This window comes from Alexandromys fortis, unplaced genomic scaffold (genome assembly GCF_014885135.2).
Source record: "Alexandromys fortis isolate MF-2015 unplaced genomic scaffold, M_Fortis_MF-2015_v1.1 scaffold_165, whole genome shotgun sequence".
NCBI classification, from domain to species: Eukaryota; Metazoa; Chordata; class Mammalia; order Rodentia; family Cricetidae; genus Alexandromys; species Alexandromys fortis.
Genome location: NW_026068038.1, coordinates 3,559,262 through 3,576,474, shown reverse-complemented (window position 1 = coordinate 3,576,474; position 17,213 = coordinate 3,559,262). Strand labels below are relative to the sequence as shown.

At 47.5% G+C, this 17,213-nt stretch overlaps 1 protein-coding gene across 2 annotated transcripts in view; it reads left to right on the top strand.

Annotated features, from left to right (window-relative positions):
• Nucleotides 1-17,213, top strand: part of Fanca (FA complementation group A) — a 53,303-nt gene that overhangs the window by 31,702 nt on the left and 4,388 nt on the right. The window contains exons 23-35 of one of the 2 annotated variants that reach the window (XM_050165133.1): nt 1,280-1,416; nt 2,129-2,199; nt 2,421-2,517; nt 2,650-2,837; nt 4,442-4,538; nt 7,341-7,517; nt 8,953-9,026; nt 10,648-10,776; nt 13,547-13,631; nt 15,173-15,345; nt 16,079-16,184; nt 16,258-16,317; nt 16,431-16,535. In XM_050165133.1, the coding sequence (XP_050021090.1) occupies nt 1,280-1,416; nt 2,129-2,199; nt 2,421-2,517; nt 2,650-2,837; nt 4,442-4,538; nt 7,341-7,517; nt 8,953-9,026; nt 10,648-10,776; nt 13,547-13,631; nt 15,173-15,345; nt 16,079-16,184; nt 16,258-16,317; nt 16,431-16,535 (1,499 nt within the window). The remainder of the gene's footprint in view (nt 1-1,279; nt 1,417-2,128; nt 2,200-2,420; nt 2,518-2,649; nt 2,838-4,441; nt 4,539-7,340; nt 7,518-8,952; nt 9,027-10,647; nt 10,777-13,546; nt 13,632-15,172; nt 15,346-16,078; nt 16,185-16,257; nt 16,318-16,430; nt 16,536-17,213) is intronic. The other variant, XM_050165134.1, reaches the window with a different exon arrangement.

The window sequence follows — 17,213 nt, the reverse complement described above, 5'->3', positions numbered from 1 at the left end:
GCTCCTGAGCATTTTGTGAAACACTGAGTTCAGAGTGTCCATCTGTGGCCATCAGAGCCCTGACTTGTACAGCAGTCCTTGTCAGCAGTGACAAACTTGCAGTGCTCCCAGGTGTTGTTTAATGGATGGACGTTTTCAAGCAAATTCCCCAGTTTGTACTGTGTGCTAGTCTCGTTTCTGTTGCTGTTAAAAACAAACAAAGCTGACAGTAGTGGCGCACGCCTTTAATCCCAACACTCGGGAGGCAGAGACCAGCCTGGTCTACAGAGCTAGTTCCAGTTCCAGGACAGCCAGGGCTACACAGAGAAACCCTGCCTCAAAACAAAACAAACAAAACATTACAGATCAATCAAACAACAGCAAAACCTCTTGAATTGGGGCTGGACAGGTGGCTCAGCAGTTAAGCAGAGGACCTGGCTTTGGTTCTCAATATCCATATCAGGTTACTTAACTGTAAGTCCACCTTCAGGTGCTCCAGCAGGGACCATCAGTCACATGCACACACCCACACAGAGCACACAATAATTGGGGAAAAAAACCCAACCTGAATCCTTCATTGTGTGACGACCTACATCCAACCCCAAAATCTATTTTTATGCATAATAGATTTGACTTTACTGTGCATTGGTTTTTGTAGAAGCTAAGACAGCCTCACAAAGAGGCATTAACCAACTTGTGCATTGCCGCAGCTCTGCCAAGGCTGTGGATTCTTGACACAGCCTTTCAGGCCGGGTGTACAGATGTCAAAGCACAACTTCCCAGGCTGCTCGTGTAAAACGTGGTGCCGTGTATGGCTTTGTGTGTGCATTTGCACATTGGCACCTTCCCTTGTTCATGCTGGCCGAATCTCAGAGCTCAAATGGTCTTCCTGCCTCAGACTCCCAAGAGCTGGAGTTTCTAGGCATTCACCACTACATCAGCTCAGAGTGGACCATTTGTGGAGCAGGAGGAAGAGTTCCAGGGCTTCAGTCAAGGACAAATGGGTGTTAGGTTGGCTCTGACAAAGCAATAGAGGTTTGCATGCTTGAGTGAGTCACCGAGGCCTTTGCAGTGACTCTAGGTGTCTTTGGTCTGTGAGACTTAGACAGGTAGAAGCGTCACACCTTAGAGAGGCAATGGCTACTGCAGTGTGGCCATTCCTCCTTCCGTTCTGAGGTGGCTCCACAGGGTGTGTCTTCATGGCCAGTGCTACCTAGCATCCTGCAAGGCCCTGCCAGCCCTTCTTCATGTTGTTTCTTCCCAGCCTTGCTCTTGATGGAACTGGCTTCTCTCTTTGCAGTTATGTCTGCTCAGGTGGCTGTGATTTCTGAAAGACTAAGTGCTGCTTTGGGTCACAATAGCGATGACGGCAGCCTTCGGAGATCAAAGATTCAGCTCAACGTGCTTAACCCCACACTCGAGAGACAGGACCAGGCGGTATGTCTGTGAGGCCTTAGGACCCTGCCATGGCCCCGCCCCTTAGATTATATAAAAGGCATGCAGTCAGAGTTGAGCACACAGTCACTGGCTTTGCCACAGTTGATCAGCCCCCCTTACTCCCTTGCCTGTTTGTGGCTAAAGATGTTCTTACTTTTTTAGAAGTTTGAGACAGGGTCTCATGTAGCCCAGTTGGCCTTAATCTTACTTTGTTGCTGAGGCTGGACTTGAATTCTGATCTCCCTGTCTCCACATCCCCAGTGAGGGGATGACAGGCGTGTTCCACCAGCTTGCCTTTTTATTTTAAAGAAGCCCATGTGGCAAAGGCTAGTTTTACTCCCACAGCCCATAATATTTACTCTTTGCCCTTTACAATCAAGGCTTACCTATCGTCGCACTAGGCGCTTTCCGGTTTCCAGCTGTGTGCTCCACTTATTCTGCTTCGGTCCCGTGATTTGGTGCCAACTTGCCCTTGTAGCTTCCTTTCTCAATGCAAGCCCGACAACCTGAATTTGGTCCCCGCTTCCCATGATATGGTAGCGGAGGGCTTACCCCCGAGAGTTGTCCTCTGGCCTCCGTGCACACATAGTCACAACACAAAATAAGTGAAAAATTCAGTGCAGCCTTTATTATGGTGCTTGCTATACAGGCAAGCTTCCTGTCAGTCTAGGCGGAGGAGGCCAGAGCCTCACAGTGATGCATCCCTTCCTAGGTTGTGGATCTCCTGCTCACAGCCTTCTGTCAGAACCTAATGGCAGCCTCTAGCTTTGTGCCCCCGGAGAGGTAAGGGCGCTGAGACGGAGCAGGACAAGCTCTGTTCCAAGAGGGGATGGCTAGGCTGAGCTGTGTCGGGTAGGGACTGCATTGAAGACTGATGGTCTGTGTTACATACAGGTCACTGTTTGGGAGAACCCTGGCCCTTTCAAAGGCCTCCATGCCTAGACCGGGCGTGGAAGGAATGTACAGGGCTGTGACCAGACAGTGACTTGTTCTCTGTCTTGTAGGCAGAGCCCCTGGGCTGTCCTTTTCGTGCGGATCCTTTGTGGACACGTGATTTTCCCTGCAGTGCTCAGTCGGCTCTGCCAGCTGCTCTACCACCAGGTAGGCACCCGCATCCTGCAGGCCACTTCTCAAGCTGCTGTGAGCCTCGGCTGGTGCTAGCTTCTGCCTCTCAGTGAGTTTTGAGCCTTCTAGCAAGGGAACAGACCATTGTTAACCTTTTCCCTATTTCAGGGCCCAAGCCTGGGTGCCCCTCATGTCCTGGGGTTGGCTGCCCTTGCCGTCCATCTGGGCGAGTCCAGGTCCATGCTTCCAGAGGTGGATCCAGGTGTTCTTGCTCCTGCTGGCAGCCTTTGTGTCCCTGAGTTTTTGAACATCCTCCTCACCTGCCGCACAAGGGAATCTCTGCTCTTCTGCATGAAGTAAGCCGTTCCTGGGTTCCTCAGCAGATGTTTTCCCCTCTTAAAGTTTCGAATATTCAGCAAATACAATTAGGAGAGCCCATGTGGCCAGAGATGGTCCCGTGGTTAAGAACGTTGACTGCTCTTGTAGCGGATCCAGATTGTAGTCCAGCACCCATATGGCATCACAACCTTTGCCAACTCCAATTCTGGAGACTGACTCCCTCTTCTGGCCTCTGTGGGCATTGCACATGCGTAGGGCACAGCCATCTTTGCAAACAAACCATTCACACACATAAAAGAAAAAAATTACCAAAAATTTAAAAAAAATTACGAGAGACGGGGGATGGGGCGTAGTCAGTGATAGTGACTAATGCCAAAACTAGTCACCCACAAGTTATCCCATAATATTCTAGGTTTTTGTTTTACTTAGTAGGTATTTATGCTTGTTTGTGCTCTAGGGCACTGCTGAAGTCAGAAGTTGTTACTAGTATTAACATATTAACACTCCCGTAACCGTCTTTCCACATCGCTACGCCATCCCTGGCAGAGGATACCCTTGCTCTCCTAAGGTGGAGGCTGTTTGGCTATCTTGGGAAAGTTTGTGTGTGTGTGCTTTGAAGGATGAAAATGTATAAAATGGTAACCTCTCTAAACCAATTAATTCTTTGCGAAAAATCCCCGCCACCGTGGAACCATACAGCGTGGTAACTCTGCCTCCTCCCACACAAATTAACACAAGTTAAATATCTAGAAAATTTAGATAAGTAACATATGCTTGATGAATAAGGTTTATTTGATAATCAAGATTTATAAATTCCAAGGCTGGAGAGATGACTCGACCATTGAGAACACTGGCTGCCCTAACAGAGGACCTGGGTTCAATTTCCAGCACCCACATGGCAGCTCACATGTGTCTGTAATTTCAGTTCCAGGGGATCCGACATCCTCACACAGACATGCGTGCAAGCAAAACACCAATACACATGAAATAACTTAATTCTAAAAAGATTGATAAATTCCTAAGGTTCATAGTACTATTGTCTGGCCTGGTCTTTGCTCACTTTTAAGCTCTAGCTGTTTGTATAAACTAAGGCAACAAAAAACCGCCATATTCTAGAGTTGTCTGATCCCCCAAGAAAGTCCTTTTCCCAAGGTCAGGCATCCTCTGTTCCACGTCATCTTTGCTTCTGCACACAGTGTTGTAACTGGCCATGTCTCCTAGTGGCCAGAGTCACGTGTGAGGCAGAGGCTGTACTCACACATAGTGGGGTGTATTCCTTCTGTAGTTCATGAGCTTCTTTTACAGGATAACACCAGGGACGCTCCCCTGAGCTAGAGGTGCCTGCGCCAGAGCCGGGCAGTGTGTGCTTCGTTCCTCCTGTGTCTTGGTATGGATGGCTCTTCACACAGATGCAGTGGCTGCGCCTCTGCTCACGTGCTGAGTGTGTCTGTCATTTCTCTGCCTTCATTGTGGATGTGAGATTTGGAGGCAGCATCTCCCCTCTCAGGAGACACTGAGCCTGAAACCCCCGTGGTCCACCCGTTCTTGAAAGAAAGGAGTGTTGCTCAGGTCGTATAAGTTTAGAACACACTGAAGTCAGTTTCCTTTTCCTTCTTCACAGATTCTGTACAGCAGCGATTTCTTACTGTTTGTGCAAATTCTCGGCACAGCCCCATGCTGCTCTGCAAAACTGTTTATCTCCAGGCCTGATCAAAAGGGTACGTGTTTCAGATTCCTGCTTTTTGATCTGAGGGTTTCTGGCTTCTGCAGCTTCCTTGTGTTTATCTCGGAACATGGGTGCCCGATGTACCAGGCTGTCTCTGGGGCAACCTGGCTGTCTACTTGGTGGGGGGCTTTTCATGCAGAATACTGCTATTGCATCTCTTTCTGCGAGAAGTTGGGGCTGAGATGACAGCTATTAAGTACATGCTACTACTCCTTTGAATAGGTAGTGATGTTTATACCACAGGTAAGTTAAAGGATAAGAATTTATTTATTTTTTTAATAAAAAAGAAGTTTTTTCCTTAATACACAGTTATCCCTCTGTATGGTTTTGTTTTGTGAGGCTTGTTAGGCTGGCTGGTTGGGGTTTTGTTTGTTTGTTTGTTTTAGTTCTGAGATCAAACTTAGGGCCTCACATGTACTAAGCAAGTGCCCTACATCCTAGAATTTTGATGAGCACCTCTTGTATATGAACTATTAGATCTTGACTGTAGACTTCATATTAGAGATAAAAGAGGAAACATCATTGAGATACTGAAGCAGGAGGATTTGTGAAAGTTTTTTGTTGTTGTTGTTACTCATTTGTTGTCAAGATTTATTTTTAATTGTGTGAGGGTGGGAAGCACAGGTTGGGCCAGAAGAGGGCTTCAGAACTTCCTGAGCTGGAGTTACAGGCAGTTGTGAGGCACCCAACATGGGAGCTAGGCGTTGTACTCTGGTTCTTAGGATAGTGCAGAAATAGCCGTGCATAATGGCACATGCCTTTAATCCCAGCACTCGGGAGGCGGAGGCAGGTGGAGCTCTTGAGTTTGAGGACAATCTGTCTACAGAGTGAGTTCCAGGACAGCCAGGGCTACACAGAGAAACCCTGTTCCCCAAAAAACAAAGAAAAAAAAACAGCAAGCAACCTTAACCACTAAGCCATCCCTCCAGCCCCAGATTGTGAGTGTGAGGCCAATCTTGGTTACGTAGAGAAATCTGGTCTCAAAAAAAATAATAAAATAAGCCGGGCGATGGTGGCGCATGCCTTTAAATAAGCACTCGGGAGGCGGAGGCAGGTGGATCTCTGTGAGTTCGAGACCAGCCTGGTCTACAGAGCTAGTTCCAGGACAGGCTCCAAAGCCACAGAGAAACCCTGTCTCGAAAAACCAAATAATAATAATAATAATAATAATAATAATAATAATAATAATAAAAAGGCAGGGCAGGGCGGGCAAGTTAATGACTCAGTGCATTAAGATGCTTGCTGCCAAGTGTGGAGAACTGAGTCCAGTTCCTGAAACCTGTATGTTGGAAGGAGAAAACCAACTCTGACCTGCACACATGCCTTTTTCCACACATACACAAGCAATAAATGCATGTGTGTATATATAAATGGGGGTCGGAAAGATAGACTAGTGGTTAAGAGTACTTACCGCTCCATAAGGACTGGCGGTTGGATTCTAGCACCTACAAATGCCTTCTATAACTCCAATTCCAAGGAATCCAGTGTACACTTCTGGCCTCTGTGGGCACTTGCGCAAACACACACATAATAATAATAATGAAATCCTAAGAAATAGGGCTGGTGGTGTAGTTCAGATAGTCGAGTACTTGCCTAAGAAAAAGCCCTAAGTTTGGTCCCCAGCACCATATAAAGCCCGATGTGGCATACCCGACACTCAGGAACTGAAGATCAAAAGGAGTTGAGGGTCAAATATTCAGGGTCATTCTTGGCTATGTAATAGGGTTGAAGCCAGCCTGGACTTCATGAGACCCAGTCTCTAAATAAAATAATAAAAAGTCATGGGGGAGGCAGGAGGGGGCTGGAGAGATGGCTCAGTGGTTAAGAGCACTGGCTGCTCTTCCAGAGGTCCTGAGTTCGATTCCCAGCAACCACATGGTGGCTCACAACCATCTGTAATGAGATCTGGTGCCCTCTTCTGGCGTGTGGACATACATATATAGGCAGAATGTTGTATACATAATAAATAAATCTTAAAAAAATAAATAGCCGGGTGGTGGTGGCGCACGCCTTTAATCCCAGCACTTGGGAGGCAGAGGCAGGCGGATCTCTGTGAGTTCGAGACCAGCCTGGTCTACAAGAGCTAGTTCCAGGACAGGCTCCAAAACCATAGAGAAACCCTGTCTCCAAAAAACCAAATAAATAAATAAATAAATAAATAAATAAATAAATAAATAAAAGTCATCAGGGAAGCTTTTGAAAAGTCTATACTTATAGGCCCTGCCCAGATAAATAAAATCAGAACTGACGCATCCGTGTAATCTAGACTACATCGATGCTTTGAGGACCCTCATCCTAGGGCCTGTCTGGAGATTTGGAGGCCCAGAATGTTCTTGGGCAAAGGCTAGGCCCTTGAATAGCCAAGTTCTTGTTAAATAGGGGCTGAGAGTCCTATCCGTAGCCCTCATTCATAAGTGTCACTGGTGAGACATTTCTCTGGTCCAGCTGGTGTGGTTTTTAATGAATACACGAGTACTGGCCACACTAGGGGCGCCAGGCCTCTCATTGCTGGAGGGCAGCACATAGATCCAGCACTCTTTGGACATGTGGTCTAGGTATACCCAAGAGCCTCTCCTCTCAACAAAACACCCACCCCAGATTTCACCAGAAAGGCTGGGACCTAGGAAGCCCGCAAGCCTTGCCTCCCCATGTCCTCCTCCCCGGTCACTGAAACGCTGGCATGCCAGGACTGACTCGGGTCCTCTAAAGGGTGACAGACAGGTCTCCCGGCGGGTTCTCTGGGTGTGTCCTTGTGATTGTGTCCTCACTGTGCGCTTGTCCCTGTCTGTTTCAGTTTCAGTTCATTGTGTTAAGAGTGTTCTCAGAGGCCAGAACACCTTGTCCTCCGGAGCACACAGCGTCCCTCTCCTGGAGACCCTCTGACCTTCCTCCTGCAGACTGGCAGAGTGCCTCCCTCTCTCTGTGGAGATGGAGCAGCTTCCAAGAGCTCTTGAAGGAGAAGGAATTTTATGTAGGTCTCCATGTCTTATACCACATCACATGTCCTGGCTGCATCTATGTACGTGTGTGTGAGTGTGTGCTGGGGTTGGGGAGTCGAAGAAACCTGTATCTCTGGGCATGTTTGTAAGGGGCTTCTGTGTCTCCTGAGAGGAAGAAGCCTGTGTCTCTGGGCGTGTGTGTAAGAGGGTTCTGTGTCTCCTGAAAGGCTAGAGCAGTACTTGGTTGATTTGAAACCTTCACTGCAGTGACTGAAGCTGTCAGGAACACTGCAAAAAGACCTTGCTGTGCTTGATTTCTCCCAGCATGCCCTGTGCACAGCAGTTCTGTCGTGGGGCCTTGGTGTCTCCATGCCGCCTTTACCTCTCACCCGTCCACGGGAATCTGGCACGATTCGCATGGACAGACCATGTCTCTTCTTTCCTAATGAGTTTGCCTAGTTTAGGGAAAACGTTTTATCACAGTTTTGTGGTGGCGCTGAGACCAGTGTGGGGACAGGTGAGCAGCAGGTAGCCAGGAGCCCACTAGTGACTTGGGAACATGTCATCAGCTCTTCAGAGGCCCCTGTCATATCTTAGGACATTTGCAGTCTTGCTTCCTGGTTTGAACTTTGTCAAAGTGGGAATGTGTGGAAGGATGGTCTGTCGTGTGTGGGTTTTTTATGCAAAGTGAGATTTTGAGATTAGGGCACACTGGTATGCGAGAGTTCTCTAAGAATTTTCATAAGAAAAAAATATAAGATGCCATGGATACAGAGAAACCCTGTCTGGGGGTGTGGAAGATGCCTTGAATATTTGAAGCAGATTGGTACATCAAGGTTTGACAAGGGTAGGGGAACTGTTTGTTTTGTTTTGTTTTGTTTTGTTTTGTTTTGTTTTGTTTTGTTTTGTTTTTGGCAGGGTCTCATGTAGCCCTGGCTGGTCTGGAACATGTAATAGACCTATGTAGTAGTACACCAGCCTGGCCTCAAGCTCACAGAAATCCACCTGCCTCTGCCTTGAGTGCTAAGATTAAATGCCCAGTTTATACCAAGGTTTGTTCCCCCAACTCCTGGGCCTATAAAATAATTTCTGTTTTTACACATAATAATTTAGCCAGGAACAGGTTAATTGATTAAAAGTAGGTAGTATGCCAGTTAGAAAACCCATGCATGTAATCTCAGCACTTGGGGAATTGAAGCAGGAAGACGGCCACAAGTCTGTGGCCATCTGTAGTAAACTCTAGACCTGCCCTAGGTATGGAGTTAGACCCCGTCTCAAACAAAGCCGTGCTGGTTTCAGTAGCTCAGTTTCCTACTCACAGTTTATACACAGTGTGTTCCCACGGTGCATCGCTTCCATGTCCGTGCAGCACAGAGCACAGGTCTGGTTCTGAGCTGCAATGACAAAGGCTTATAAAGCAGTGTGAGCTTTGCCTTTCGTCCTCCCTGCTCTGAACGTTCCTCTCAGTTGACTTACAGAGACTGGGTGCAGCTGGAATTGGAAATCCAACCTGAAGTTGATATTCTCTCGGACACAGAAAGGTAAGAGCTCAGGGGGGCTGGCGCCTGAGACATCGTCACCATCTGGCTCACACAGCCATCTTAAGTGTGATGTTCAAGTTAACTGGGGCATGTTGGGGCACAGCTTTAGTCAGTTATTTCTGAGTTTCTACCACATGCCAGACATTTCTAGAATGTCCCAGAGCCTGGGGTTACAAAGTGACAGGCATGCCTGTCTATAAAGCACCTTTGTACAGATGAGAGACAAGGTGTCTGCGGGGATCCTACACCCACCAGGGCCCATGTGCTTTGGTAAAACCACAGGTAGACATGGTGAACGGTCTGAGGCTACAAGAGAGCCCCTGTAAGAGCAAGCGACCATATTGGGGCAGTAGAGCAGGCTGCTTGTTGTGAGTCAAGAGGGGTAGATGGGAGAGCAGGCTCCAAGAAGAGCCTTGAGATGAGCACCGGAAACTGAGCACATCATGACTGGGCTTTTTGTTTATTTGAGGCCTCATATAATCTCAATTTTTAAAAAAATGACTTATTTATGTTTATGGGTGTACATGAATGTGCCTGGTGTCTGCCGAGGCCAGAAGAAGGTGGCAGATTCTTTGGAACTGAAATTCCAGGTGAATGTTAGCTGCTGTGTGCCCTGTCAGTGCCAGGAAAGAATCCGGGCCTTTGCGGGAGGAGCCAGTGCTCAACAGCTGAGCCATTGCACCAGCCTCTACAACCTCGCTTTTTAACCCATGGGGTTTCTGTCACCTCGAGACTGTATTTAGACGTGTTTTAGGGATCCTCCTTGAGACTGTATTTAGACGTGTTTTAGGGATCCTCCTCCTCAGCTGCCCTCTGCACAGCTGGAGATTGGAGAGAGAAGCAACGGCCTTACACGTGCGAGGCAAAAACTCCACTGGTAATCCTTCCTGCCGTCCTTCCTGCGTTAATCGCACACCAGACACTCGAGTAGATTCCGTGCAGATCTCGCCCACATGGACAAAGTGCTGGCCCTCCGTCTCCCTCACCTGCTCTTTGTGGTGTGGGACACCTCGTTGTATTTTGCTGTTTCCTCTTAGTGGACCACAGACACCATGTCCTTGAGACCCTTCCCTTCAGCACAGGCAGTACCACTCTCTGGTCACCAACCTGCAGTCCACAGTCTGGATTCTCTGCTGTCTTCCCTGTTAGGCGGCCGTGGTTCTGACCACCAGATGACTCAGTCCACACTAGTGTAGCTGCCTGCTCCATTACTGGGTTCCTGCCTAGGCTGTGGTCATTGCATTGCCCCTCAGAGTGGCTTTCCCCACAGCACCGTCCCCTTACCTTGCAGACAGTTACGCATCACTGAGTTCTCAGGCTGCTGATGTTGGTACCACTTTGCACAGTCACCGGAACTGGGAGCTCCTCTTTTTTAGAGGGGGGAGGGTGTTGACACAGGGTTTCTCTGTGTATATTTCCAGCTGTATTCACTCTATAGACCAGGCTGACCTCAAACTCAGAGATCCTCCTGTTTCTGCTATATTGCAGTCCCAAAGTGCTGGGACTAAAGTCGTGTGCTACCACGCCCAGCTTCTGTTCTTATGGATCCCACCTCAGGGTGTTAAGAACCCCTAGTTATAACATGTTCCTCGGAATTGACTTGGGTGTTCAACCGTTACAGGCATGACTTCCACCAGTGGGCAATCTATGAACACTTCTTGCCAGCACCATCTGCTTTGGGAGGCTGTGATGGAGACCTGGAAGCGGCGTTCACAGTCCTTGTCAGTGAGCTGATGGACTTCTACCAAAGGTCAGCCACAAAGTCCTCAGAACCTCCTGCTCTGTGCTAGTAACAGCACAAATCAATACAACTCGTATAAGCTCACAGTGTGCCGTCTTCTGCATGGTGTTCATATGTCAGCACCACAGCACAGATCACATAAACCAGTGTGTCGTCTGCACGGTATTCATGTGTCAGCACAGATCATATAGACAGTGTGTTATCTGCACGGTGTTCATACATCGGCACCACAGCACTGCAGGAAGTTCTTTGAGACACGGTCTCATTCAGTAGACAACAGACGTAGCACTCAGTCCCACCTCAGCCTCCCGAGGCTTGGAGTGTTGTGTGAGGCACAGCCGAGTGAAGGGGAAATCATTCCCCCGGCTCCTGAGAGCAGCTGTGCAGCAGACAGAGATGCTGTACCAGGCTCTCCAACCCCGGCAGCCCCCAGTCTACCTCCCGCCTGTGGAACTGCCTGTTCTGGGCATTTCATAGAAACACAATCATATGTGGTCTGTTCCTGACTTACTTCACTGAGCAAACGTTTTCTAGGTTCATCCATGTAATAATATTTATTCCTCATGGCTGAACAATGCCATTGAACAATGTATATCATCTTTTCAATCCATTCTCCTATTGGTGGACATTTGGGTTGCTTCTTCTGTTTGGCTATTGTAAATAACATTGCTACAAACATTTGTGTATAGGTTTTTGTGGAGCCCTGAGCTATTGTCTTCTTGGGCATATGCATAGGAGTGGACTTGCGGGATAATAAGTTTTTTTCTTTGAAAATGTTTTCACAAACTGGTTCTGCCATTGTGTAGCTGCCTGTGGTAGAGAGGATGTGAAGCCCCTGCTCCATCACCACACCGCTGCTTTCTGACGCAGTGGTAGCCGTGCTGAGCGTATGAAGGCTGCTTCACTGTAGTTTTTATTTGAGCTTTTTGGGGTTTTTTTGTTTGTTTGGTTTGTTTTTTGTTTGTTTTTTGAGACAGGGTTTCTCTGTAGCTATGGAGTCAGTCCTGGATCTCGCTCTGTCGACCAGGCTGGTTTCGAACTCACAGAGATCCGCCTGCCTCTGCCTCCCGGGTGCTGGGATTAAAGGTGTGCGCCACCACGGCCCTGCTGCTTTTTGTTTTTTCATGTGATCATGGATCATTTAGAGAAATAGTTATTAGAATCCTTCCCCTGCCCCTCCCCCACCCCAGCTATCTTTTGTGCCACTAGAGATCAAACCCAGGGCCCCACACAGGCTAGGGAAGTGCCTTGCCTCTGAGTACACCCCAGTCCCTTTTAAACTGGGCTATCATATCGAGCTGTAGTTCTTTATGTACCGTAGACACTCAGCACACAGATGACTTGTGCATGTTTTCTCATGACCCCTCAAGTCTTTTCCCCTCTTGATAGTGTTCACTAATACACAAATCAAATTTGGTGAAGTCTGATTTGTTTTATTCTTAGCTCTTACACTCAGGTTTTTACTTCATGTGTGGGGTGGGGTTACCTTTCCTGGACAGCTTTGTTGAGGAGACTGTACTTTCCCCGTGGGATGCCCTTGGTGTCCTTGTCAAGGGTCAGCTAGCTGCTTCAAAAGACTTTATTTCTGGTCCCTGCTTCTGTCTGCTGTCTCAGTGTGCTGTTCTGTACTGGAGTCTTGAAATTTGGAAGTGTGAATCTTCCAGCATTGCTCTTTTTAAAGATTGCTTTGGCTATTCTGGGTCCTTTGTGGTTTCGTTTGAATTTTTGAATCAGTGTTTCGATTTTTACAGAACCATCTGGGATCCTGATAGGACTGCATTAGATCTCGCTACCAGCTTGGGTAATCATGCCATCTGACCAGTACTCTTTCTGTCCTTGGTGACAGGATGACATTTCATTGGCTTAGGTTTTAACTTCTTTTAGCAGTACTTTAGGTTTTCATGGTACATCTTATATTTGCTGAATCTATTACTAAGTATTTTATTTTTGTTTGTTTGTCTGTCTTGAGACAGGGTCTCACTCAGTAGCTCTGTCTGTCCTGGAAGTTGGTATGTAGTCCAGGCTGATCTTGAACTCCCAGAGATCCACCTGCCTTGGTATTTTATTCTTTTCAATGTGACTGTAAGTAAAATTATTGCCTTATTTTTTAAGTTATTCACGGATAATGTATAGATATATAACTGAGTTCTCCACATTGATTCAACAAACTCAACTATTTGCTGTAGAGATTCTTTTATTTTTGTTTTTTAGAGACAGGGTTTCTCTGTGTAACAGCCCTGGCTGTTCAGGAACTCACTCTTTAGACCAGACTGGCCTCAAACTCATAGATCTGCCTCCCTTTGCCTCTTCTTTTTGTTTGTTTGTTTTTTTGTTTGTTTGTTTGTTTGTGTATGTGTCTGTATGTGTGTTTCTGTAGACAGGATTTCTCTGTGTAACTTTGGAGCCTGTTCAGCCACTCGCTCTGCAGACCAGGTTGGCCTCAAACTCACAGAGATCCACCTGTCTCTGCCTCTGTGAGCGCTGGAATTCTATGCATGTCCCTGCCATTCTTTGTACTTGCTATTTTTCACTGCTATTGCTTTGAGTTTGTTGAGTTTTTTTTTTAGATTGTTTCATGTTGTCAGTTATGTGCAGACTCCCCAGTGTGGGGGCAGGACGGGGAATGAGCATCACAGTGAGGACCGCCAGGCAGTCCTGAGCAGTTGTGTGCGGTACCATCATTTATGTATGGATGCCCCGGTGTAGGGGTAGGTCGGGGAATGAGCATCACAGTGAGGACCCCCAGGCAGTCCTGAGCAGGCTTTTGTTTTGTTTTCAGTTCAAGGAGTTATAATCACTCACCGGACTCTGATTTGGTTCTTGGTGGCCGCACAGGAAATGAGGATATTCTTTCCAGGCTACAGGTGAGTTAGAAGACAACAGGGCTCAGTGTGTTTGCTGCAGCAAACCTGTTCTCAGCTACGGTAAGTATGACCAATTTGCATAATGGTGACTAACGCAACAGGACAGAGTGGAAACTTGCGTTATCCACACCATGGCTAAGACCTAGAGCAACAGTGTACGCTGAATTTAGTCCACAGGTGAGCACCACAAAACCCAGGTACACAGCTGCAATGCCAAAACTGTTTCCAGGCTTTGGGACATACCAAATCCCAGGCACACAGCTGTGGTGCCAAAACTGTCTCCAGGCTTTGGGACATACCAACTTAGATAGCAAAACAGCTGTCACTGCACAACCTTCTGCTTCTTCAGCAGAACCGCAGGCTCTGAGAAGTGACCCTAACAAGCTCCCATTTGGCCAAGGAAAAGAGCACATGGGGTTTCCGTGGGTCCCAGGATGAGTGGGAGACTGCAGCAGCGTTGTACTGATGTTCCACACAGTGTGCCTCCCAGTTCATGTCTGCCTCCAAATCCTGCAGGCCTGACTGCCCTTGGGAGCTGTCTGAGTTACAGTTGCCATGGCTCTGAAGAAACACATAACCACAGCAACTCTTACAAAGGAAAGCATTTAACTGGGGCTGGCTTACAGTTCAGAGGTTTATAGTCCATTGTCATCATGGTAGGACATGGTGGCATGCAAGCTGACATGGTGCTGGAGAAGGAGCTGAGAGTCCTGTATCTTTATCTGAAGGCAACAGGACACTGAATAGGAGAGACCTCAAAGCCCATCTTGTTTTTAAAAGAATAATGTACAAGATCCAAGTATAGGCCCAAAGTAGAATTCACATTTATTTGGGGCACATGGATCATCCTTTGGTACTTAAGAAAGTCAAATTTATTCTCTTGAAAAATATGTTTTTAAAGAAAAGTATTTGGAAATGTTTGAGAATACAGGGGCCTCAGCTCTGACAGCAAATGTTGACCTGACACTAGCCTGGATTCTACACTGGGAGCAGACAGGAGTACAGCCCTGCTGTGCTAGTAGGGTGGTAATGGACCACGAGAAACTGCTGACTCCCGCCTTAATGCATACAAAGGGCTGGGAGGGCAAAACAAATCCACCTTCAGCTCATTCCTGCATGTCTGTCTGTCCACACAGCAGAAAGTAACAGAGGGGCAGAGTGCCAGCCACAGGTAAATCTGTGCGAGGTGTGATTGGTATTCCTTGCCCTCTTTATTTTTGCAATTTAAAAACTGTCTTGTTTCTGTAGTATGGGTCTTGTACACCCTAGGCAAGTGCTCTCAGCCAGGCAGGCCCTGAATGTGTAGTCTTCTTGGCTTTGTCTCCCAGTTGTTGAGCGTCCAGATCTGACCAAAAGTGGTCTCCACATGGGGAAGCTTGTGTTCTCGTCCCTCCTCACTCCCCATTCCTGTGGAGATAACCCTCCCAAGCTCACCTCTCAGAGTTCCCCAACTAAGTGAGCCCTGAGAACTCTTCTGCCCTGATTCATGTTTGGGGACATCAAAGATAAAGGATGGAGTGTGTCCTGGGTCTCTTTTCCAGGAGATGGCTGTGGACCTGGAGTTGGATCAAGGCCCTTCTGCCTCTTATGGCTGTTCAGCTTCTCAGAGTCACATTCTCTTCCGCCTATTCAGAAGACGGCTCCACGCTCTGGCAAAGGAGCACAGCACGGCTACTAGCCTTAGGAGACAGCGAGAGCTGCTCATATGCAAACGGTAACAGACATCGCAGGCTCTCTCATGGGCCAGTGTCTATCTTTAGCTTCCTCTGCTCATTGCTTGTATTATGTCTACCCCAAGCTTGCAAAGGTTTGAGCATCTCGGTGGCTCCCGTGGGAACAGGTGTGACAGTGTAAAAGGTGCTTTGGACTCCAGTCTTTCTCCTCAGACTCTAGAATCCCTCTGCTAAAAGGGTGTACTATAAAGAACATTTCGTTGTTGCTGTTTTAAATGCACATTTTTAAAGTGCATTTCTTTATAGTTGAATCCTCCAGTTAAGGATTGCATCCAGCCAGCGGTGGTGGCGCAAGCCTTTAATCCCAGCACTCGGGAGGCAGGGCAGGCGGGTCTCTGTGAGTTCAAGGTCAGCCTGGTCTACAAGAGCTAGATCCAGGACAGGCTCCAAAGCTACAGAGAAACCCTGTCTTGAAAAACCAGAAAGAAAAAAAAAAAAGGATTGCATCCATCACATGGTTGTTGATTTTTTTTATTTATATTTTTTGAAGCATATTTGGGGTATCTGCAGTGACTAAGCAGGAATTAAATGCTGGGGACAAAGACAGCTTTGTATGTAGAACACTTCAGGGCAGGACAATGGGAGCTGGAGACCAGGGCTGTGGTGCAGATAGCATCACTCCATCTGGAAAGTTCTGTGCGACAGTTTGAGCCAGGAAAAGGGCACTTTTCTTTGTTGTCTGTCTTCACCGTGATGTACCCCCTTCTTCCCAAGGCTTCTCCTCCGCCTGCCTCCATCAGTTCTTATGGGCAGCCCCCAGACCAGACAACCTGTGTCCCCCAACTGTGAGGAGTTCTTTAGCCTGGTCAACTCTGAGTTGGTATGTGAAAACGCTCTGGGCTGGCTTTTCTACCTCTGTGTTGGTTTTATGCTGACTTTGAACTGTTTTACAGAGAAACTCCTGTTGCCACGGCAGTGTCCTGACCCATGATATTACCATGCACTTCTTCAGGGTAATCCTCTTATGTGAAGGAACTCTGGTTGCCTAGGTGGTTCCTTCAGGGCTAGCGTTCCCATGGGCACCTAGGTTAGCAAACTGCTGAGTTTCCGTGTGTTCTCGCTACAGGGGCTCCTTAATGTGTGTTTTCGAAGTGAAGACCCAGCATTGGTGGCCAACTCAACCCTGACAGAGTGCCAGAGCAAATGTCCCATTATTCTGACCTCAGCCCTGGTAGGTCTGTGTGTTGGATTTTTAAAATTGCATTTCTTTATCTCCTTCCCCCACACCAATCTCTGTATCAGAGAGCAACTGTGGGGTCAGTCCTTCCTTCCCACTGTACAGCAGCCTAGGACTGAACTCAGGTCATCAGATTTGCACCAAGCACCTTTCCTATTGAGACTCCGCACACTCCCTTGTCTTGTTAGATTTCCAAGAGTTGGGATTTCCAGGGTTCAGTATCCCTTCCTGGTTGTTAGGATTCACAAGATGTTTGAGAAATGAAGTGCCTAGAAGGGCTGGAGCAACGACTCAGCAGTTAAAAGCACCGTCTGCCCTTCCAGAGGATCCAGACTTGATTCCAGCACCTACATTCATATACCAGGGAGTCTAACAGCTTCTGACCTCTGCAGGCACAAAGCTTGTGTCAATATGTGATACACAGACATACATGCAGGGAAAATGTTCATACATATTAAAATATATTTAAGCCGGGCAGTGGTAGCTCATGCCTTTAATCCCAGCATTCAGGAGGCAGAGACAGGTAGATCTCTTGAGTTCTAATTCAGCCCGGTCTACATAGTCTGAGTTCCAGGACAGCCAGGGCTACATAGGGAAACCCTGTCTATAAAAACCAAACACCCCCCCCCCCCCCCCCAAAAAAAGAAATTATTCAACCAGACAGCACGAGCT